The sequence below is a fragment of the Cucumis melo genome, chromosome 1, assembly GCF_025177605.1.
Source record: "Cucumis melo cultivar AY chromosome 1, USDA_Cmelo_AY_1.0, whole genome shotgun sequence".
NCBI classification, from domain to species: Eukaryota; Viridiplantae; Streptophyta; class Magnoliopsida; order Cucurbitales; family Cucurbitaceae; genus Cucumis; species Cucumis melo.
The window spans coordinates 2450586-2474269 of NC_066857.1; the positions used below are offsets into that span (position 1 = coordinate 2450586).

The 23684-nt window shown below is 31.0% G+C and overlaps 3 protein-coding genes and 1 long non-coding RNA gene across 5 annotated transcripts; 2 read left to right on the forward strand and 2 right to left on the reverse strand.

The window, feature by feature from the left end:
* Positions 1–1631: 1631 nt before the first annotated feature.
* LOC103495498 (uncharacterized) lies at positions 1632–5178 on the forward strand. Its single transcript, XM_008457079.3, has 5 exons — positions 1632–1759; positions 1926–2026; positions 2543–3473; positions 3563–4762; positions 4859–5178. Exons 3-5 carry the CDS (start codon positions 2553–2555, stop codon positions 4886–4888), a joined length of 2151 nt encoding a protein of 716 aa, XP_008455301.1. The 5' UTR covers positions 1632–1759; positions 1926–2026; positions 2543–2552; the 3' UTR covers positions 4889–5178.
* A 269-nt stretch (positions 5179–5447) lies between these two features.
* On the reverse strand, positions 5448–6357 carry LOC127149300 (uncharacterized). The gene is made up of 2 exons (XR_007820745.1): positions 6211–6357; positions 5448–5739 (listed from the first exon to the last, which is right to left on the reverse strand). It is a non-coding gene; the product is annotated as an uncharacterized LOC127149300 (long non-coding RNA).
* Positions 5777–10814, forward strand: LOC103495499 (trihelix transcription factor ENAP1-like). Of its 2 annotated transcripts, none has more exons than XM_051084462.1 (2): positions 5777–7180; positions 10266–10814. In XM_051084462.1, the coding sequence occupies exons 1-2, from the start codon at positions 6361–6363 to the stop codon at positions 10277–10279; spliced, it is 834 nt and encodes a 277-aa protein (XP_050940419.1). In that variant the 5' UTR covers positions 5777–6360; the 3' UTR covers positions 10280–10814. The 2 variants fall into 2 exon arrangements, with proteins under 2 accessions (XP_050940419.1, XP_016901749.1); XM_017046260.2 differs by lacking the exon at positions 10266–10814 and adding an exon at positions 7981–8147.
* A 3816-nt stretch (positions 10815–14630) lies between these two features.
* LOC103495500 (protein LIGHT-DEPENDENT SHORT HYPOCOTYLS 10) lies at positions 14631–17849 on the reverse strand. Its single transcript, XM_008457081.3, has 2 exons — positions 17003–17849; positions 14631–15008 (listed from the first exon to the last, which is right to left on the reverse strand). Exon 1 carries the CDS (start codon positions 17615–17617, stop codon positions 17051–17053), a length of 567 nt encoding a protein of 188 aa, XP_008455303.1. The 5' UTR covers positions 17618–17849; the 3' UTR covers positions 14631–15008; positions 17003–17050.
* Between the last annotated feature and the right edge of the window lie 5835 nt (positions 17850–23684).

Consider the following 23684-nt stretch of genomic DNA (forward strand, 5'->3'; position numbering starts at 1 on the left):
ACAATACTTTTATAATTAGAGCAATGTGTTATATTTAATTTTGGAGAAATGAAATTATAGAGAGGAGCCTTGACTTTGGAGTAATTGGTCTTTGTTCAAACCCCACACGAGCACATTACAAATTCCAAAGTTAGCATGTGAGAGTGACATATTAAACGCGTTTCTCCTTTTTTTATATTGTACGAATTAATTGTCGATCACATGATGATACTTCACATTGAGCAAGTTGCCCTTAAATATGATAAAATAAACATATATATATATATATATATATATATATATATATATATATATATATATATATATATATATATATATATATATATATATATATATATATATATATATATATATATATATAGAATACCAAAATTATTTTGAGTAGGTTTCAATTATTGTTTGTATTATTTGAAATTATTCATTTTTATTGTTGATATTTGAAAACTTTGATAATTATTATGAGAAAAAAGAACTATTTACAATAAAAAAAAGTTTCAACTGAGAATTAGATCAATTTTGTTGTATTTTATCGTTTTTAAAATTGTCTAAAATGAACTTTTTCAAAATAATATCCAACGGGTTAAGAAGAATATTTCATAACTTCATATTTTTCTTAAAAAATATGTTATTTTAAAATTTATGATAAAAATTGAGGTAAAAATAATGGAATAATTACGAGTATAGTAATAATATTCAAAATAATAGCATATGTCAATGTTTTAAAAGAATTACAAATATAGTAAAATCAATCATTTTTTAAATTATTACTATATACTAATTTTTACTTTTGAAATTGATACTCATTATAATTACTCAAATGTTATAATATTTTGAACTACAAAATAAGAACAAGAATTATTGTTATACTATAGTATGGAGAATTGTTCCTACTTCATTTGTTTATTGCTTACCATGGTAACATTGGTAGAATATGATAAAAATAGGTTGATGAATCAAGTGACATAAAATTACGAATGATAGTTTAGATATATTATAACAATGCTGAAAAGGATTCTCTTATGATCAACATTATCATTTTATTTTATGTAAGATATTTATTATTTTTTTAGAAAATGGAAACGACATTAAAAATTATTTATTTTAAACATTATTATATTTACATAAAATTAGACAAAAATAAATGTAAAATAACTAAGAATCTTATTCTCACAGAATTAGATAGAGAATTTCATTGAACAAAGGTTTAAACCAAGACACGGAGGGGGATAACATACTTCAATCTTAGCCAATAACGTATATTAGTGGTGAGCTAAGCTAATCAAAAAACTGAAACAGACAACAGAAATCAATCGACTAACTGACTATAAAAAACTACAAATTTTCAGTCAAATTCAGGCAAATAAAATTTATCCGTAGAAGGATGTTGTAATGATGTAAGTTATAGATTTTTGTTTTCTTTATGAGTTAAAGATATGAATTTTAGTTGTTTATACACTAATCATCACTTGATTTTTATCTTATTTTAACCAAACAAAAAAACCTTCAATATTACCGTTGTAATATAAAGAGATATAAATTATATAAAACACAAAATAATAATAATAAAACAAAAGTTTAGTAAATGCATACCTTCTAAGTTTTAAACAAACCGACAATAGACATTTCTAATTTAACATTGAAAAGAAAACTTTCCCCTTAACAAAAGATCATACCTTTTATTTTGCTTTCCTTCTTTTACCAACAAACTGTCTTCTTCCATTAAATATGAGTAAATTCGACTCTGCCATGGTCATCCCCTGTAAGTTCCACACTGACCCACATACTGCTTTATCTCTCTGTCTGTCCCTTTCTCTTAATTATCATCTCTTTGATTTTTAAATTTTCATGCATGGTTTGGTTCAGATTCTTGGACAAAAGTTCTCTCTCTCTCTCTCTGTGTCATTTCATTTCTTTTGCAATTACAGCTTGTATTCTTTCGCTGTCTGCAAGGAGTAGTAGATCGAACTGGTTCTTGGGTCGGTGCAAACTTAAAAGAGGCTTTTCTCTATCTTTATCTGTAATTGCGGTTAGTTTCTTTTGCTATTCTTTAGCTTCTTCAATTCGAAATTTATGAACATAGTGTTGTGGGGACTTGTTTGTTAACTGGCGTTTTATGTTTTATGTTACTGTTCTTGTGCAAGCTGTATGTAATATCTAATTCCAATTGTGTGTATCTGATTCTTGATTGGATTTCGTTTTCTGGGTGAGTGTATTTTGATCATTAAGTTGGGTTTATCGAATGGGGAGTTCAGAATGAATATAAGGTGTTTGATGAACGGATTCTGTGAGTTCCAAGATTCATTGGAAGTGGGTATTTTGTGGATTCCTAATTAGTGATGGAAGTACATCATACATCGTGTAAACTTTTGTTTGGAATCTCATTTTAGTCATTTAGATTATTGAACTTACGCAGAAACTTTACTTACTCATGTCTTATTGATCAATAGATCAAATAAAGATCTAAGCTGGGTTGTTTTTGAGCACCTTCAACAACCCTTTGTTACTTCGTGCAGTGTGTTAATATAACTGTGGTCTTCTTCAGGAACAACCACATGATTTCATTAAGGAATTTGATGGAGGAGAAACAGCTGGATTTTAATCAACCTCTTCTTTCTGTGAGGCGTTTCACATCTACAGAAACATCATCCGAGACTAATGAAAAAACCAGACCCGAATCCAAAATTCCTCCTCTTCCTGTTTATAAATCAGAATTGAAATCTGGTCCAGTGAGGATTCCTGGAACTGTTCCTTTTGTATGGGAGCGAACTCCAGGTAAACCCAAGGATGAAAGCAGTGCAAATACTCAGATTTCCAAACGGCCTCCACTTGTCCCAAAACTTCCACCCGGAAGGGTCCAAAAACTAAACCAAGAAGTTCCTACTTCTGTAAATGCGTCATTCGATGAAAATGCCAGAGAAGAAGTTGAAGAGATGGCCAGTTGTATGTCAGGAAACGACGAAGAAGAAGAAGAGGATGAGGTTTACAGGGATGCAAATGATAGATTTTCTCGATCAGAATCCTTCTTCTTGAATTGTAGTATTAGTGGAGTGAGTGGATTGGATGATTCAGAAATTAAACCTTCAGAGGCCTCCTCTATGGATCCACATACTCGTGATTTCATGATGGACCGATTTTTGCCTGCAGCAAAGGCAATGGCATCAGAAACGCCTCCACATACTATTAGAAAACAAACTGTAAGTGTCGAGCGGCCAAGGGAAGTTAAATTGGTGACAAATAGGGATAGGCAGAGTCGGCCAAACCTGCACGTTCAGACAAAACATGTAAAAGAAATATTCAGGGAAGAAAGTGATGATGAAGATGATGATTATGACGAGTCTGGATATTCTTCCACTCAGGGATGTGGTTTTCTTCCTCGGTTTTGCTTAAAAGGTTCATTTGGTCTATTAAATCCAGTACCTGGAATGAGAATGCAAGCCACTTCGGTGCGAAGAATTCGTAATAGCTCAATTGGGGTATTGTCCTGTTCTCTTATTATTTTCATTTGCGTTGTAACCACCATGTCAAATTTCTAACTGTGCAATCTGTACTATTCGAAATCCAGAGTTCCAAGGATGCTGTAAATGAGAGACAACCAATTCATGGTCAAGGAATAACTAAGCAGCAGCTAGAAGAAAATGCAACTAAATCTAGCAAAAACCATGGCAAAAGTAATATTCAGGAAGGCGATGCATTTTCTTTATACAGGCATTTGCAGGGTGAGGACTTATCCAACTACCCAAATGAACCTTCCCAAGCTGTACATGAAAATGTAAATCGTTCTCTTGGTCATACTGGGAAGGCTACCAAGTCCGTGACAAATGAACATAATGAATCACGTAGAAGAAGCCTAAATAGCTTTCAAGCATTACTTAGTGACGAGTCGGGTTCAACCAGTCCTGTTGAGAAAACTCTCTACATAGATTCTGTTCATAAGATTAAATCTCCACATTCAAGTTCAAATTCTTTGGATATGAAAGGGATAAGTTACAGTGGAGATATGATTGATGATACTTTTATTAAAAGCACCGAAATGAAAGAACTGTGTACACTGGATTCTGCAACCCTAGATGTCAAGAATATGAACACGGTAGGTGAAGAAAACATTCCGAGACCTGACAGTTTGAAATCTGTGGATTCCTGCTTGCAAACTTGCTCTGATATATCATTGTTTAAGGTTAAACTGGATACAGATTACTCCAGGCTCAAACCAGAACATACTCAGGATGCTGCAAAGTTGACAAGCTCACGATTTGCAAACAAGAAGTTTGATCTGGAAAACCAATTTCCCTTGAAACCAATCAGCCGATGCGATTCCAATAGTCTCACTAAAGATAACACCAGGAAACAACCTGAGAAGTCAAGTTATGAAGGGAATAACGTAATTTTTCCAGAATATGGTAAGCACGAGTTGGATGATGAAAAGCTTGGCCCTGTTGAGGCCTCCTCTGATCTGAGAACTTCTGAAGGTGCTACCAATGGAAATGATTCAAGAAATCCATATCCCAAGAGGGTCGGTAATGAAGATGGTTCTTGCAATGGCTATTCACAGTTACGGCTGCCTTTTGCTCCACCTCCACCAAAATCTCCATCAGAATCTTGGTTGAAACGGACTTTGCCAACTTCTTCAAGAAACACATCGTTTTTGCAGTCTTCTTTTGCAATGCGAGTTAACTCCGTTTCTGTGACTGCGTCTCCCAATCACAATATGCATTCTACCGTTAAAAATCCTGATACCAACAACCTGCATCTACAGTTTTCTAAGGTAAAGGAGTGACACTGTCTCTGATGTTTGATACATGTTTTTAGTTAACTGCCTGAATGTTGTAAATTACAATGCTCACAATTTTCTTTCCGTCAGGAACTGCTGTCATCTATACCTGAAGTTTAGAATAATGGAAGATGATCTCCAAATTTCACTTGGTTGTGAGTATGCTTCACACCCAGCTGGGTTTTGATAAGTTTTTAAGGTCCTGAAAATATCATCCTCACTTGAGGCTTATGTTTTTCCTTTTTTCCTTTTTTTTACATGCTTCCAGTATCAGTGTAAAAAATTACTGTAAATGGTCATTTGTAGACAAATCTGATCAGTTGCATGTTGTAAATGTTAGCCATTCCTGTAAAGAAACAATGATGATCCATGATTTATATGGAAAATAAAGGAGCCATATATTACTTTCACAGATTTCATCATAGTGCGAAATGTTTTATGTAGAACTTTTATTTGCCCGCGTTCATGTGCTGCTGTCTTGTGTTTTTTCAAAACCTTGTTTCTCCAAATTCATTCATTTAAAGCTCCACTTGGTTCCATACCCGACAAAAATTATTTTGGGTTGGCCATTCACCTCCAAAACTGTGGACTTGGGTTAACTCGGTGGGTCAACAAAAGTTAATGGAAGAGGTAAAGGGCTTAACTGAAATTATTGACTGTTCAGTTTAAACACTCCAGATAGAAGGAATAAACAGCTCTTATAACCAAACTATTATGAAGTAATCAGATATCAAGAACAGAGCAAAGATAAACAGATGAGAAAGAGAGAATGCTCGAGTTTATAGCGATTTCCACCAAGTTTAATCTAGGTTCACTGCTAGTCAATATCATTGGATTAATTTCAGCAGCTCAATACAACGATGCAGTTTGGCGAAGCTTGAACTCTTCGAATACTTGATCAACAACCAGCTTCGACCAACTCAGAATTCTTCACTTTCACTCTCAAACATTTCCAAACCCTCAAAAGCTACCTAAAGAGAATTCATATGGATTCAATCTCATCTTTTAATGAAAGCTCTTCTTATATTTTTATTCATATTGCTCTCAAATTATTAGGGCGCATTGACCCAATGAAAAGGTACAAAACAATAACCTCACAAATCAAATGAAAAGGTACAAAACAAAAACCTCACAAATTATTAAGACGTATTTCACTATTCTCAAAACATAAAACCATTGTAAAAACGAGTATCTAAAGTTTGAAATTTTAATTTAGTCCGTACTTAAATAAGAGCAAATGACAAAAAAAAAAAGAAAAAAACCACCTCTTAGTTATGATTATAAGAGTTGAAAGTAAAATTACAAATAAGTGTAATTTACGGTGATCTTTGTAAATTTTCCATTAAATTTAATTATCCAAAAGAAAAGGAAGAGTGCAGCAAAGAGTAAAGAATTCAAACATTAACTTGTAGCGCGCTCGAGGCCAGAAAAAAGAAACCAACCAAAGCAATAAGCATGCGGAAGGGGCAATCGCGCCAATGGATTGATCCAAGTGCCGCTTTAAACCAATTCCTTCGACACGTTCCCTTTCCACTACACTTCACCGCTTTCCTTTCTCCCTAAATATTACACTGCCTTGCCTTCCTTCCCGCATGCAAAAGCCCCGCCGTAATCACCACTGCCGCCTCCCCCTCATGCCTTCCACCGTTCCACTTCGCGAAGACTCTTGGACTTTTGACCATACTTCCACTCTCATCCATGCCTGGGGTCAACGTCATCTCGATTTGAACCGCGGTAGTCTTCGCCATAAACACTGGCAAGAGATCGCCGATGCTGTCAACTCCAGCCATGGCCACGACAAGAAGTTCTTTCGTACGGCTATTCAGTGTAAAAACCGTATCGATACGCTTAAGAGGAAGTACAAAATCGAGAAGGCGCGAATTCAAGAATCCGGCGGTGAGTACGTTTGCGCTTGGCCGTTTTTCTCATGCCTTGACGATCTTATAGGGAATAGCCATAAGGCTTCGACGTCGGTCTCCGTGTCTAACTCTCAATCCTCGCCGGTTACGACTCCGAGATTGTCGCTGTTCTCGAAGGTCCCGGTTGCTCCTCGATCCGTAATTAAGAAGCGTCGTTCGACTCACGTTTATAGGAGTTTTTGCGACTCCTACCTTCGTCGGGATGTGAACTTGAATGAGGATGAAGGAAAAGATGGTTTAGAATCTGATAATTCGCTCTCGAGTTCAAGTTTCAAGGACAGAGAGGTAGGTTATAGAAAACTGGCCGAGGCAATAAGGACGATTACCGATATTTATGAGAGAGTGGAGGCAGAAAAACAGAGGCAGGTGGTGGAATTGGAGATGCAACGAATGCAATTCACGAAGGATTTAGAGTATCAGAGAATGCAACTTCTTCTGGACATACACCTCAAGTTTCAAAAGATCAAACGCGCCAGGCGAGCTTCTGAAGCCGGTTAGTCCTTAGCTTCTAACTTCAATTGTCACTTTCTCTATCCCTTCTTGCTTTGCTTTACTTGTTGTTGTCGTAGTAGCGAGGTAACTTTAGCTTTCTGAATTAGGTTTGTTTGTTCTTATGTTTGCTGGATGAATTGCTATAGATTAGAAGTAGACGCATCCCATATTCGGATATTTCTGATGAAAGAGCAGTGTGTCTTTGGCGTATACTTGTAGAATAGAATAGGTGGATCAGATTATTCCGTGGCTATATAGAGAAAGTATAATAGGAGTAATAGTTGTTTATCAAAATTTCACATGATTGGTTACGGGGTTGGGACGAAAACGAATCAAAATTTGGCATCACTTGTGCATAAACTCTGGGTTTGGCAGTGTTATGAGGTCGTACCAGAGAATGGAGCTGTTGAGCCTTCTCAGGGTAAATTGAGTTTGTTTTTCTTTTTTTTCGGAGAGGGAATATTTGTCTTCAATTTTACGGTTATATCATCCTGGTTCTCATGCTTCTAACTGTTTGAGTCTCAAGCTTATATAAAAACCTTGATCATTGCTGTTAAAAATTTTCATATAAGGTTTTGCGAGGTGCACTATAGAACTAGAAACTTATTGTTAGTGATCAAATTAGTTCATTATGTAAAACTGAAGGACCAAGTTACAATTAGAACATTCGAGATTAGATTAAAGATGAAACTGAAAGTTAATGGATTGAAGTAGGTTTTGAAGAGATTTAAACTCACGTTTCCACATCCCAGGGATGTATGATGAATCTTTTAAACATTCTCCTTTGCATTGTGTATGTAGGAAAATGAAGGTGTTTTATCAGAGCTCTGTACGGTGATTCATGATACCCCCAACATTTTCATTTTATCATCTAATGGCCTAATAGTTAAAATAAATTTTATGCCCTTATAACGTGCCCACCACCCTCTTCTCTTTCCACTAATTTTAATGGTGCAACCATGAAATCAATTATTTCTCTTTCCATGTGTGTGTCATGGGAGCTTAGCTGCTGGGAATAATCCACAGCTGCACAGAGGGAAGGAGGGATTCTTATGGTCTATTGGGTTAGGAAATAACTGAGAATGGGAGAGAGAGAGAGAGAGTATATGTTAATACAGCCACGTTTCTCATTATTACTAGACCGTTCCTTCTCCCTGTAACTGACAAAAGGAGAAAGTGAGAGCTATTCTTTCTGCGCAGCTTTGTCATTTTACCAATCTGGGAGTGTTAAGAGAGGACGTATTGCATCTAGGATCTAATGGCAGCACTAGAGGGGGTGAAAAGGGCTGTCTACCAATTCTAATTTTGCAATGCAAATGAACAAGATAAACCTAACATGCAATCTAAAAAATTGAAAATAAACTCGGTGCAAAAGTAAAGCAAGTGTAGGGAAAAGATGACACTAAATTTATAGTGGTTCGGCAACGTGCCTACGACCATTTTCCAAGTTTCTTGGTTATTGAGAATGGTTCTCTTCTAATGAGAACAAAACCTACATGACCCTCTTTTCTTTACCTAGGCTAAAGAGAAACCTGGAACCTTTTCACTCGTTTAGGATCTAACCAATTTCTTTTTCACACAACCCAAGGTGCACCCACACCTTAATACAAAGTTCCAATAAAAACTAAACAAAAACAATCCACCTCTAAATAGGTATGATTCACAAGTTTTGCTTAACACTCCAACAAATTCTCTCTCAACAATTACACTTACAAAAATTTGAGAAGAATGAGAGAAATTTTAGCCTCTTGAGCACTTGGATGATGGATCGAAATTGAGAAAAGGTTGCTGGAATTTTTCTCTTAATTTTCAAGAAAAGGTGGCTAGAAGAATGAATGATTGATAATAAAAAGGGAGGGTTTAACCTCAACCATTGGATCTAGGTTAAAAGGATGGATGGTTAAGATTGAATAGGATAGAAAATTAGGAAAAAATATTTGGGGATCGAGTGTAGAGAGCTTCACGATTTTCACCTCTTTTTTTTTTTTTTTTTTGAAAAAATGAAATCCAGATGTTGCAAGTTTATGTGGTTTCAATATTTTCTCTCTTTTTTTCTCCTTTTCTTTTCATCTCTCTTCCACAACCCGCCACATGTCATCTTATGGGTGATCCATGTTTGCCATGTCATCGATCACATCAAAATTAGTTCCCAATCTTCTTTTACTCATATTTTTGTTTGTTGAGCTCCGATTCGAACAATTCAAGATGCATTAAAATCATTTTTATGAACTCTACAAAATAAATACTTTAAAACACTAAAAGTCATTAGTACCCCAACTTGAGTTTGTTATCATCAAAATACTTGGTTTGATTGGAGCCCTAGAGCTAACTGCGTGGAATGGAAACTTGTTTGGGAGTCTATAGACATATGTCAGGTTGATGATCGATCAAGGAAGAAATGATTTTGGTTTGGCTTAGAAGGACATTTACTATCTGGCTTCATAGTTTTGACCTTTATGATGAAAACAAGAGAGAAACCACTACATTTCAAGTGTTATGTGCTGTTCGTACATTGCAGGCGAGTTGGATCAAGCATGCAACAAGAACATTAGTAAAGACAAAGGGTTAAAATATTAACTATTATGAACCTTTATTAATAAAGCCCCAATGTGTTCAAGACGCTTGAATGAGCATCAATTGCTCGATGTTTCAACTGCTCTTAATTTCTCCTAGATGAAAAATTATTGATTTGTAAATTTTACTTCCGTTCAGTCTGTCAGATATCAGATGCAGAGGTCTTTTTTCTTTTTTCTTTTTTTTTTTGGTCATGGACAACCAATTCTTCCTTGAGATGATATCCAAACAGCAATACTTTGTGGAAAGTTGAAATATTAACTATATTGCATCTCTCCTTCAGTATGACAGAAGGGAAAAAGATTCTGAATCAGTTCATTTCTAATATGTTCTCTACTAAAAACAGGATTATGCATATTATTGGTGAAAAGTCATATGAGTTTGTTGATTGCTTCTCCATGGATTTGGAAAAAGGGGGGAAAAAGTTTCTCACGAGTTCTTGATTAATGACTTGCTTTTCATATATCATACAAAGGGGTTAACTATCTCGTGCCTGTCCATTTTTGTTACAGATTGTTACACGTAGCCAACGAAGTATATAGTAAAGACTTCTTTCATTATTTGAAATAATGAAAGAAGTTGTTTTCATCTCAGAAAAAGGAAAAACCCAAAGTAGCAAAGACGTCGATGTTTATTACTTTTGTGAAAAACACACATGCACAGCTTTGATGCAGGCCATGATTTCTGCTAGTTTCGGCCGGAGGATCTGGTGGTGGAAACGGAATGGAACAAGTTTTTGGATTAACCACCATTTCCTCCCTTTTTGTGAAGTTTCCAACAGCTTACGTGTGAGTAATTACCAATCTAATCACCTGCTTATTTTGTTCATCTGAATCAGCTACCCAAATATATATATATATATATATATATATAGTTGTGTTATATTTGTTGGTGAGTATTCTATATTTCTCCCTACAAGTTCTGTGCATATTATATGTATCTATGTAGGTGTGTATATATATATATATATATATATATATATATTTACAGTATGTCTATTTTCATATTTAATCTTAATGTGAATATCTTTAAATTTAAATAAACTATTGTTGGACCAGTAACACGAACTATTGTTGAACCAATAACATGTTATAATTTGGGTCAATTAAATTCCTATTTTTTCATAAATCATTCAATTTAGACCATCCGTTAGACTACTTTTGAAAACCATTTGTGCAGTGTGTACGACATTTTTAAATGTTGGTTTTAAAATATACAAAATAATGTAATTGAGGGCTTAAACAGAGGGAATTATTGTAAATGTGGCAAATATTTTCACGTGGGAAAGTGGCATTGTTTAATGGTTTTGGTTTGCTTTTGGAGAGCTGCGCATGCATGATGCCGGAACAGAGCATTGTTTTTCTGCTGAAACATATTGTTGGAATATTGACAGAAATCATGCATAGAGGTTTCCAGTCTCCATTTTTTACTGTTTAAAAATAAAGCTCATTCTGTTATGGATTTATGGCTAATAAATCATGTTAGTCCTCCTGCTTTGAACTTTCAATCTATATATACATATTTTTTAGTGAAACAATGTGGTGGAGGATTTGAACCTCCTACTTATATATATTTTTTAGTACAACAATCAGTTAGAGAATTCCTACTCTCCATCCGATCGTTAGCTTGAACTTATATCGTTAATTTTCTTTTTTAGTTTTTATATCGTTAATTTTTTTTTTAATGAAAATATGATAAATATATAACATTAAGATAGAATAATTGCATATATAGTATAAAAATCAGTAAAAAAACTTAAAAAGTCCATGCTCATTTATCATTTTGAAAGCTAGATAGTAGTTATCATCAATAGCTATATCATCATTGGTAGTTGCCATCATTAAAAAAAATTTAACAATTTGAAAAATGTGTTCATTGTTGTTATCAATAATAGTCACTAAAGGGTATACTTGTCAGTTTACGAAAGTTTACTAGTTCATTAGTTAACATTTGATTAATGGTAGTCATTAAACAGTTATGTTTGGCATTTCCTAAAAAGACATTAGTTAGATGTTTAACATTGAAAATTTGTACAAGATGACAATAAAAAAATTTAGAAAAAACAGTTTATAGCACTTTTTTTTTACATATTACAAATATGATAAGCAACTAAATTAGCAAATGACTATCAGAAAGCTATCCGTTTTTAAATTTGTTACTTTTACGTTTAGCAATTTAGAAAATGTACTAATATAAGCCTTATTATCATAAAAATTCTTTTGTTATATTTGCAAACGTCCCTTTAACATTGGCTACTTTTGCAAACTATTCTCACATTATATATTTTTTTTTCTTGAATCGTGCTATTTGATCTCCTAACTTTTTTTTTTCTTAATAAAAGAATGAGCAGTAAACTGTAGTGTGTTGTTCCTGGTGTAGAGACCAAAATATTATGTGATCTTTTTTGTTGTTTATGGCTAAAATTAATTAGTTTTGAAGTTTAAAAATTAGTTAGACTAGTAATTGGAGATATTGCACATTGGACAATAGATTTTACTGAGTATTAGGAAGAGGATTTCTCAAATTACTATGAATTTAGCTGAAATATTTTCTAACTTCCCTATTTATATAATATAAGAGTTATTAGGTTAAACGACAAAATTGTTAATTTTCATCCTTTATTGATATATTTACTATCACCTATCAATAATAATGTATTTATAAATTAGTTTATTTATTTTATTATATTTGAAAACAATTTCGTAATCAACCTCTTGAAACAAAAAGGTATACATTTTTTAATTTTCAAATTTTGATTTTAATATTAAAAAGATAAAATATATAAACTAATAGATTGAAGTAATGTTTGTAGGCTTAATTCTTAAAAATCAAATAGTTAAAAAAAAGTTTTAATTTTAAATTTTTAAAAATTAAGCCTATAGACATATTCTCGTTCATCCATTTTTTTTTTAATTTTATAATCTACTTTCTATAAATACTTTCAAAATTAAAACGAAGAAATAGGGAAAATGAGTGAACAAACAATTAATTTAATTTTCTGTAAATATCTTTATCTAACACAATATCTAAAAGATGAATGGATGATCTACCTGGAATATTGAAATAAACATAGTGATCATATATATATAATAAATATAGTGGATTAATGTATATTAATTTGGAGTCGTTTTCAAAGAAAAGCCTAAATTGCTTTAGGCTTTTCAAAGTCCAACTTGTTGGTTTCTATAGGCCACTCTCTCTTTTCCACAAAGCTTTATTATAGACGAGACACCAACATTTTTATTTCACTTTTTCTATTTTTTTTCTATTTTTACTTTTAATACCACAACATTATTCTTTCTATTTAATTATCTGTCCAATAATTTTTTTTAATTCAATGACGATGGAATGATGAATGAAGATTAGATCTTTGATATCAAAGAAATATTATCCGTCCTTCAACTAAACTCATTTTAACACATTTCTAATAAATTTGATTATTAAAATAACGGAAAGAAACACTCGTTTTTGTTACCTACTTTTTAAAATGTTTAGTTAACAAATTTCTAACAAAGCTTTGGGAACTTTATATGTATAAATGAACGATTAGAGAAAATTTTAGAACCCTTTTTTAGCTAAGGTAAGGTGTATCAACAAGGGAAATTACACTAGATTACAAAAAAATTTAGAAAAAGACAGCTCATAGCACTTTTTTTTTTTTTTCATATAGTAAATATTACAAATACGACAAATAATTAATGCTATCAGACGACTATCAAACGGTTATCAAAAGGCTATCGAAGGATTATCTGCTTTTAGATTTTTACTTTAGCAATTTAAAAAATGTAGTGACGTGACTCTTATTATCATAATTTTTTTTGCTATTTTTACAAATGCTCCTTTTGTTTTGGGTAAAACACAATCACTTCAAATCCCAAATCACTTCACACATGTCTAAGACTTCTTTTAATACAAAGATTAGTTTAACATCGGGATATTAGTTATTATTTTGGTTATTTTGATAGAAAATAATTTTATTAGGTTAGTTTTGAGTTGATTCTCAATGAATTAAGTGAAAGAAGTTAAATCACCATCCAATCTAAATTTATTCCCTTAAGAATCATTATAAGTTTAAATAATGGATTCAATTATTAGATACATATTGTTTTAAATCAGTCTAGCCATATATGCTACCAATTTGGAAGTGTATATATTATTGATATGATTGAAATTTTGTGACATTAATGTCAATTACAAAGTACTTCTTAGAAGGCCAACCCTTGTTAAAAGCATATTTTTTACCACTTTTTAGAAGAGATATATGTTTGTTTGAATATCTATATGTAATGTAATATAATAATAAAAATGGAAATTAGGTTAAAAAGTATCCTCGATTTTATAATTTTTTAATACAACAAGAGTAAGAGAATTTATATCACAAAATTTTTGGTTGTCGGCACATTAAATAAGTCAGTTAAGTTATGTTTTTGTGCTTAAATTTCTCATTTTGTGTCAAATGATATATATAGATTCTTAAATTTTCAATAAATAAACTAAACACGTATATTGAAAAGTTCATGAGTTCTATACGAGACATAATCAAGTTTTAAAACCTTCGAAAATATGTCAAACCCTAACTATTTGATACAACATTGAAAACTCAATAACCAATTATAGATATATATTTTTTAAAAGTACACATTAACTTATTGAACACTTTTGAAAGTTCAAGAATCAAATAGAATATGTCAAAGTGAGTTTAACTCAACGGTAATTAGTATAGTCTTCCTTTTAATTTTAAATCAAATGTCTGATTTCCCATCTCTAAAATCTTGTAGATACAACTTTAAAGAGTTGAAAATCGTCGTTAAACCTTTTAAATTAACCTAATTTTAAAGATTTTTCTCATGAAACCAACTAAATTAAAAGAGTACATATGATTCAAATAATGATCATGCTAAGTAAGCATCTCTTTAATAGCCATTACAAGTTGCATAGAAAGAGGCAAAGAAAGCACAAGTTAAAGGATAAAAGAGTACAAACCAAGCATGCACACAGCACACATATTACAAAGCTCAGCCAAATTAAGTACACATTGAGAGTTTTGTGATATATCAAAAGCTGAGAAAAATTCAAAAGGCATAAGGGGAAATGAAAACTCTCTGATCATAAGTACTATTGGCTTTAATAGAATTTGATAGAGATTCTATCCCCCCAATCCACTTAAAATATAATTTTATATTTTATCTTATGATCAAATTTCTTCTCTCAGTTCTTCACTTGTCCTTGGTCCCTTCATCTCTAATATATATTCCCTGCAAATACAAAAATATAACAATAACAATAATAATAATGTATAGTTAGATATATATAGTTTATCAAAGGTTGAAAGAAAGTTGGTCATACCCAAGAAAAAAACAAATACAAAATTAAATCATTCTAAGCATGTTTTTAATAATTATTTAAAGCAAGTATTAAGTTGATGAACATGAGAAAATTATAATTCAAATGACTCCCTACACATGGAAAATGTCATGAAGCAAATGTGAAGATCATGTGGCTAAATATACTTGCAAGAAACATATATGTACTACCAACAAATAACCTAAACTAAAAGTGAACTATAAAGATTCATTGACCTAATTTGTGAATCTTATTCTCTCCCTGCATTAAGTGTTTAATAATGCTTCCAAAGTCTCTTTCGGTTAACAACAACATTCCTATCACCATACTTAATCAAAAGAAACATAACTCAATTGACATCAAGTATATACGATAACTTAAAAGTTGAAAGTTCGATTTTCTCATCTACATATTACAAAAAAAAAAAAAAAAAAAAACACACACACACACTCTGTCAAACAAAACAAATATAAACAATACAATATTTGAAATTGAATATAAATGAATTTACCTTCTAATAAGCAACCAACATATATGGTTATATGTATATAAAAGCATTAACGTGATGAACATAACTCAATTTCATAAAATTCTCAATTAAAGACAAGAAGAGACAAGGAAACATAAACAAAAGACACTTTAATTTGGTTTGAAAACTTTAAATCCACTGAATAATTATGCAAGTGAATGAAAAACCATTGATGGGGTTTGCATTTTGGAATTAAAATAAAACCCTAGCTAGTTTATAACCTAGTTGTTGTTTTTCTAAAAACTAAATTTGTAGGAAGGATCCAAGAAAATTAATTTAAGCAGATTTTTGGGGAAAAGGAAAAAAGGAAAAAGAAAAAAGAGGGAAATAAGGAATATATATCAAAAGACTTTCAAGTCCAAACATTTAGATGATGGAATATAACTCAGTGACCCACAAAATCTAATATTGGACAAGAAGCAAATCTAGACATAGTACGAAGGTAAAACTTAAATAAAATAAATAATATTTCATGAGTTTCTTTTTCTAAAAAAAAAAAACACACAATTAGTGGTTCATTAATTTAACAATTAAAATAGTGAATAGCATGGGTGTGTGTCTCATATAATGCAAATAATAGAGATTTGGTTGTGACAATAAATCATACAGATATTTCAGAAATAGAAGAGATTATAAGAAGATTAACAAATATTTAAAGCCCTACACAATAAAGCACACTTCAAACTTTTATATCACTATTGCAAAATACATTACCAATTAAGGACATGATTTTTGTCATAAGACAAGAATATTAACTTAATTAACTAATTTTCTTTATAAAAAACATCACATTTTATTGAAGAAATTAAAAAGAATGATAGAGAATATATTCACAATCATCCTAGAAATGCATGAGTTTACTTTCAGAATGCTTATATATAGAGAAGAACTATATCCAAATAACCTTAAATCACACTTACTTACCATTAATTAGTATCAAAGTTCCATTATATTTTAAACTCTATGTCATAGACGTAGAGTTGTTATAGGTAATCTTTTGTGATTATTCAGATAGGATACAGAACACATCCTAAAATTGATAAAAGAAATTTGAAACAAACAAAGATCATAACACGTATACTCCAAAAATTTCAAGGATAATAATTCAACTTCAACTACTTTTATATATATTATCACACGTATATCTAATTTTCTTGAGCCAGATATACTAGAGGATAAGAGGAATCAGAAGGTGTAGCTAGAAATATTAATTAGGTTAACACATTTATAAAACTTTCATCATATATATCTCAAACCCAAAAGTAGATTTTGATTAATTAACTATCTTAAACGTTAAATTTCGACATCGACTGGGCATGATCGAACAAACAAAAAGAAGATGATATAAGTATTTAGTATAGAGTTAAATTTAATTACCATATGTAAATAGTTTTGAGAAAGGGAGATAGGGTTTGATAGAGATGCTCAAGGCACAAAGTGCATCATGGAGGTTGAGCTAGAATCTTGATCATCATGACCTCCTCCTTTGGTTTGATTAATAGTACTAGTCTTCTTCTTCTTCTTTTTGTAAGGAATTCCCCTTGCTTTAGCTTGACATTCCCTAACATCCCTAAGATAAACCCTAATTGCACCACTAGCAAAAGGATTAGTCTCTTGAGAACCACCATTTTCTTCATAAGCAGCTCTTAATCTCCCAATTAAAGCATCTAAACTTCCCCAAGCTTGTCTTAATGGACAAGTACAAGGGGCAGGTGGCTCAGGCTGTCCATAAAACATACAACCTTGAATATGAACTTTTGTTTTACCAAATTGATCGAGGTACCTTAAAAATTCCAATACTTGGTTGCAATTACAATGAGAAAGAGGAACTGGTGGCCTTTGATTCTTCAAATATTGGCAAAATGTGTTCCAATCTCTTCTTTTTTGTGATTCATATCTACTTGGGGTTGTTGATCCATGAGTACTTCCACCACCAGAACTTGATGAAGATCCTTCTGAAAAATCTTTGCTAATTGATCCTTCGATTGACATTTTTTTCCCCTTCTTCTTTCTTTGTTTTCCTTTTGGGTTTGTATTGGATCAAAATGATATAGAACTTTATTTTGCTAAATAAGGCAAAATGTTTTTCAAAGGGAAGGTGAAATGAATAGAGAAGAAGAGTGTGGGAGAGAGTGGAAGAAGATGCAAATCAAATCATGGAGCTATTGAATAGACATGTTATGGGCCACATTAACTTGCTTTCTTTTTTCTTTTCTTTTCTCCCTCTCACATTGATCATCTTTTTCTTCATAAACTTCAATTTTGTATTATGTTTTAATTTCCATTCTCTCTCTTATTATTCAGATAGCTTTTTGATATTTCAATGGGAGAAACAATTGGTTATAACACATGTATGATAAATATTGAGATATAAGATTCATCACTCAAAAACTTAAGTTAGTGATGAGTGAAGGCAAATTTAGTTATATACATTAACTAACCGTTGTAAATTAAATATAACAATCAAATTTAAAATATTTTGTCATATTTACGTTTTCTAAAAATCAAAAGTTATTATACACTTAAGATCTGCTTACTTTTTAAAAAATGTTGTTTTTATAGAAAAAAAAATCTCATTCGTTTAAATTCTTGTGATAAAAAAGAAATTTAAAATAGTTCAAACATCCGTTTTTTTTTTAATAAACTATTTTTTAAATTAAACACTTGAAAATATATTTCAAACACATCCTTAATTATCAACCCTAAAGGTACCACGTGATGTAATTACTCATGAATTATATTAATAAATACAAAGATATTAGAGCTTTTTATCCTCTATACAAACTAGACTTGTGGCATTCATACAATGAAATTTGGCACTAAATCAAAGGGGTTTTATTTTAATTTTTTTAACTTTTAAACTTAGTCTTATAATACCAAATGTCCAAATTAATTCCTTACCCACTAGTTTCATCATTAACTTTTCAACAAGAAAGAAAAATAATCTCTATTTAGCCTTTCTTCTATAAATTTGAAAAGAGAATGTTAACATTGTATCATCTTTTAATTCACATATAAAAATTCAAAGCACAATTTTAAGATTTATTAAAAATGGAGAGACAGATAAATTATAAAGACTAAATACTTTTTTTAAAAAAAAAATCAATACAAAATAAAATTTGAATTTTGAAGTTTTAGTTTTTTGATAATTCTTAATTGACATGATTTGGGGGGAGAAAAAAGAAGCCAAAAATGGAGGGTCATGTTGATGGAAGAAAATTGAATGGGCAACCAATCTCATGAAGACCCCACCATCAAAGATACTCTTTTCTCATCAAATTCTTTCATGTTTAATATCCATCATCAAATCTCAGCCCTCAAACATCTACCTGAATGGTACCATTTTATAATATATATTCTGACCAAATTACTACCTCACCTCACTCATATCTCTTTCACTCTCTCTTCTACTTGTTATTTCTCGTACAATTATATAATTTGGTTATCCAATCTCTCACTTTTACAAACTCTATACACCAAACCAACTGTTTGAATTATTTTTGTAATGTTTCCAATTCACTCACAGACAAAACTTCAACAGTGATTTTAAAATCACGATCAAATACTTTCTTGGGTTTGTCATCATATTGCACTCACTAACGACGTGTAATGTGTTTCAATGAAAGTGTTTGTAGTACGTATGTTAGATTCAGTTTTTAAATTTTTCATTCTTTAATATTTTGTCCATGAATTTTATATAATAAGGAAATGGTTTGGTGTGTTTGGAATATGTTTTCAAGTATTTAAAAGTCGGTTTAGAAGAAATTGAAATGTTCGGCAACATTCACTCAAACTAGTTTTTGGAGTATTTTAAAAAACTTGTATTAAAATAGTTTAGACAAAAAAAAGAAGAAGAAGAAGAAGAAGAAGAAGAAGAAGAAGAAGAAGAAGAGTTCTTTAAAAAAAAACATTTATTGTTACAAAATTTTAATAAGTACATTAGACGATAAGAAATTAGGTCACATAAGGTAGAACTTATAATCTCTATAATTTTGAGAAAAACAATGTGAACATGAACATTGTTCAAATCCTCGAACATTTCATTGTGCATTTTTTTCGTTGTTCAAATAAGTAATCCCTATTATGTAAAGTTTGTGCTCTTTCATTATATAATTATTGTCTCTTTTCTTTTTAAAGTACACGAGTGTGTGTGTGATTTTGTTTACTTTATGGCTCAACACTCTTATTATTTCTAGGGCATTGTCCAAAAAAGTCTTCTACTAATACAAAACGAGTTGTTTTTATTGACCATTTAGTGACAAAGTCAATTTTTTTAGGGGAAAATACAATGGTGAATATAAAATTTCGGTCTAATGTAGTTATATATGATTTGTAAACTATGATGCATCTTCTATTTTTCAAAAGATTTTCTTCTACTCTCTTTCTTTTGTACATTTTTTTCGTTTTATCGATGAAAAATTTATGTCATTCTAAAAAAAAAAAACCTAATAAATCATAGAGAATAACTTTAAACCATAATATGATCTTTATATAGCCTTTTTTTCTTAATAAATGATGAAACGAGGCGGTGCCCATGATTCCTTCCTTAATTGCTCTCTCACTTACCCATTGATCGATCTTCTTTCATTTTAAAGAAGAGACAAATGTCGAGTTGATGGAATCAGAAAAATCAGATAGTCAGAAAAAATTACCTTTTTAGTCTTTAGATTTTGATGAATATGTGTGTTTGGTCCTTGAGTTTTAAAAATAAACATTTTTAGTCATCAGGTTTATAAGAATAGACTCATTTGGTCACCGAGGTTCTAAAATGTACCTTTTTAGTCACTGAGTTTTTAAAAAATAAGTTTAAAAGACCTCTCAAATAACTTTATACTTTTATTTTAAACAATTATATCACATTTTAAATTATAAGTATAAGTTTTTAAAACCATATCCTCTTTAAACCTAGTTTTTAATTTTAAACATCATATAACTGTTTTAAAAAAATCAAACATAAAATACTTTTAGGACAACCTTATAAACCTATTTTTAAAACTAGACTTAAGAAATTCACTTTAAAAACTCGAGGACCAAATGGATTTATTGTTATAAACTTAGGGACTAAAAATGTTCGTTTTTAAAACTCAGAGATCAAAAGCACATATTCATCAAAACTTAAGGACAAAAGATAATCGTACACGAAGAAAGTAATAACATCTCGAAAGAACATATCAACCACAATCGTACACGAAACTTAAGCCGATGGAATAGACCGTCATAGATATTATTTGGTAAGAGATTGGAGAGTAGAAGTAGAATAATAATAATAATAATAATAATAATAATAATAATAATAATAATAATAATAGAGTGGAGAAGAGAGAGAGAGAGAGAAGTGAAAAAGAGTATTATTATTTGGGTGAAGAAAAGAAGGGAAGATGAAACAAATATGAGGATTGTCGTGTTGTAGTTTTTGGCCAATCATCAATCATCTCCTTCTCTCCCTTTGTTTTTCCTTCATGTGTCTCTGTTACGTCCACATTTTTGCCCCCAAACACACCAAAAATACCCTGCCATTTCACTAAATTATGACTCCAATTATTATCGTTTTAAACAGTTCGAAAACATTCTTCAAACTCACAAACGTTTCAATTATCGATCTTGAGATTAGAAGTAACCAAAACTCAAAAACTGATTATATGTACATGTTAAAGAAAACCAATAGTAATTTAGGTTAAAACTTTAAATAGAATAAATTGATACACTTAGTTTAAGGTTCAAACTTAAATAGTCTTATTATTATTAAGTCCGGAGTTTTATTAATATAAATATCAAGTTTTAAGGTTTATATATTGATATTTTTCTGATCCTTTAGATTTTGTTCTATTTAATTAGTCAATCACTAATTTTAGTTCCTATAATTTCATTAAATCTTAAATGAGTCAATGCAACAGTTGGTTTTCTAAAACAACGAGAATGTTATGTATTACTATATTTTAGTATGAATTTTGAAATCATTAATCATATATCTTATTTAAATTTTTTATATTGAAATCAATAGTTATTATTTAATCAATTTCGATAAAATTAATTTCGAAGGACCAACGTTTAAGATTTAAAATATTTCAATAGCATGAAAACTAAACTGGATAAATTTTTAAAGTTTATTAGATCACAGCGATATTTTAACCATAAATGATATATTGTACTCATTAATTATATACACTCTTGATTAGTTTATAGTAAGTATAATTTTTTAATTAATTAATTAGTTAATGTTATTAGAACTTTATAGTATTGTTGTGGCTTACCATAATTGAAATTTTCTCATTAAAATTTCTACTCGACATACTTGAAAATCAAAGAACCTAATCTTTGATTTTCAAGTACCTCGAGTAGAAGCACACTTAAAGTTTTATTGTGCTAACTTTAATTAAATTCGTCTTTTGTATTCGAATTTAAACCTACATTATATTAAAAATTCTAATATGCAATGAGATTTACTTTGGCCTTCTTTTTCTCGATTGATTCAAGATGTTTCGATTCACCAAATTTGTCTCTTATTCATCTATGAATTCAATAGTAGTTTTCACTAGGTTAATCTATTTTGAATGCTTGTACTCAAATAGTCATTTATACGTCTAACTCTAATATCTTATTCTCTATCCTACAACACATTTGTTGGTGTGATATATAAAAGTCAATCACCAATTCTTCATATTGTATCGTGGCCTCGCCATTATCTTTATCTAGCCTATAGAATTTTTATTGATGTAATTAAGGTAATAATTGAATTGACCATAGAGAAAAAAATGATTTTAAAAAAGATATTTTTTATTTCAACTTTTCTTTGTAAAAATGGTTTAAAATAAACTTTGAAATGGTTTCAAAGACTATTTTGAGTCATTGTGAATCATTATATGGGTATTGGTTCTAACATAATACATATTATTTTTCTTTAGGAAGATAAACTCTTACAACTTGACTTTTTGTTTGTTTAATTAATCAATTAAAAGGTGTAATATTATCGATAATACATGTATTTGTTAACCTTTCACTTATATATCTAAATAGTTCTCTATTTGTATGTAGCTAATGTAGGATTATAGTCCTATTCTCGACAATAAAACAATCACGTTATTATTACGGTTTTAGTTTTCTATTAAATTTTACCCATTTCATTTTAACACTCAAACTGAATCAAAAATTTTAATTGTTGTGGATGAATTCAAGAATTATATACATATCAAAGAGATCAGCAAATCTATGGAATCCAGCCTTTCCAAGAAGTGTAAATTCTTTATTTGGTCCTTACTATATGACAACGTTAATACAGCAGATCAACTTGTCAAGAGAATCCCAAATCTTTGCTCTAGGCCAAATTGGTGTGTTATGTGCAAAGGCAGCGAAGAAGACAGAAACCATCTCTTCATCCATTGCCCCTTAGCTAAATTCATTTGGATCCAAGTCACATCCCTCTTAAACAGCAATATTACCCTCCACAGCCCCAAGGATCTCTGTCACCTCATGTGCAGGTGGAAACAGAGGAGAAAGAAGAACATTATTCTCTTCAACACTTTCGCTTCTGCTCTCTGGAATATTTGGCTGGAAAGAAATGATCGAATTTTCAATGGCAGAGAAAAGATTGCAACAGAAATCTGGGAAAATATAAAAGCAATATCCGGACTTTGGACCAGCAGATCACATTTGTTTTCCATTTACTAAGCTTCCTCTTTAGCTCTAAACTTACACGCTTATAATTAGCTTTCTGCTTGTATCTTTTGTTTTTGGGGGTTGTCCTCTAGCCCTCTTGCTTGCTGTAGACTTTTTCTTCCTGCTTCATTGTACCTATGATGATGATTTTTTAATGAAGCGGGAATGATGATGGTGCTAAGGGGGTGTCACCTAGTGGAGATGCCCGGGTGCACCTAATAACCCACCGTTTCCTGTTCAAAAAAAAAAAGTGAGATAAGCAAAAAAGACACGTAAAGAACCAAAATATCACATGATATAGATTCAACGAGGCACCAATAAAGTTAAGAGAATCCATATATTAATTTCTACACCTTAGCTCCAAAATCACAAATAACATAAATACGAATACAAATTAGGTTCAAGA

What these genes read in the sequence shown, in the direction of transcription:
- LOC103495498 (XM_008457079.3), top strand. Translation starts at nt 2,553, where the DNA reads ATGATTTCATTAAGGAATTTGATGGAGGAGAAACAGCTGGATTTTAAT. An exon ending in TTCGTAATAGCTCAATTGGG is followed by an intron (nt 3,474 to 3,562) that starts GTATTGTCCTGT and finishes TTCGAAATCCAG; the next exon opens with AGTTCCAAGGATGCTGTAAA. An exon ending in TGCATCTACAGTTTTCTAAG is followed by an intron (nt 4,763 to 4,858) that starts GTAAAGGAGTGA and finishes TCTTTCCGTCAG; the next exon opens with GAACTGCTGTCATCTATACC.
- LOC103495499 (XM_051084462.1), top strand. Translation starts at nt 6,361, where the DNA reads ATGCAAAAGCCCCGCCGTAATCACCACTGCCGCCTCCCCCTCATGCCT.
- LOC103495500 (XM_008457081.3), bottom strand. Translation starts at nt 17,617, where the DNA reads ATGTCAATCGAAGGATCAATTAGCAAAGATTTTTCAGAAGGATCTTCA.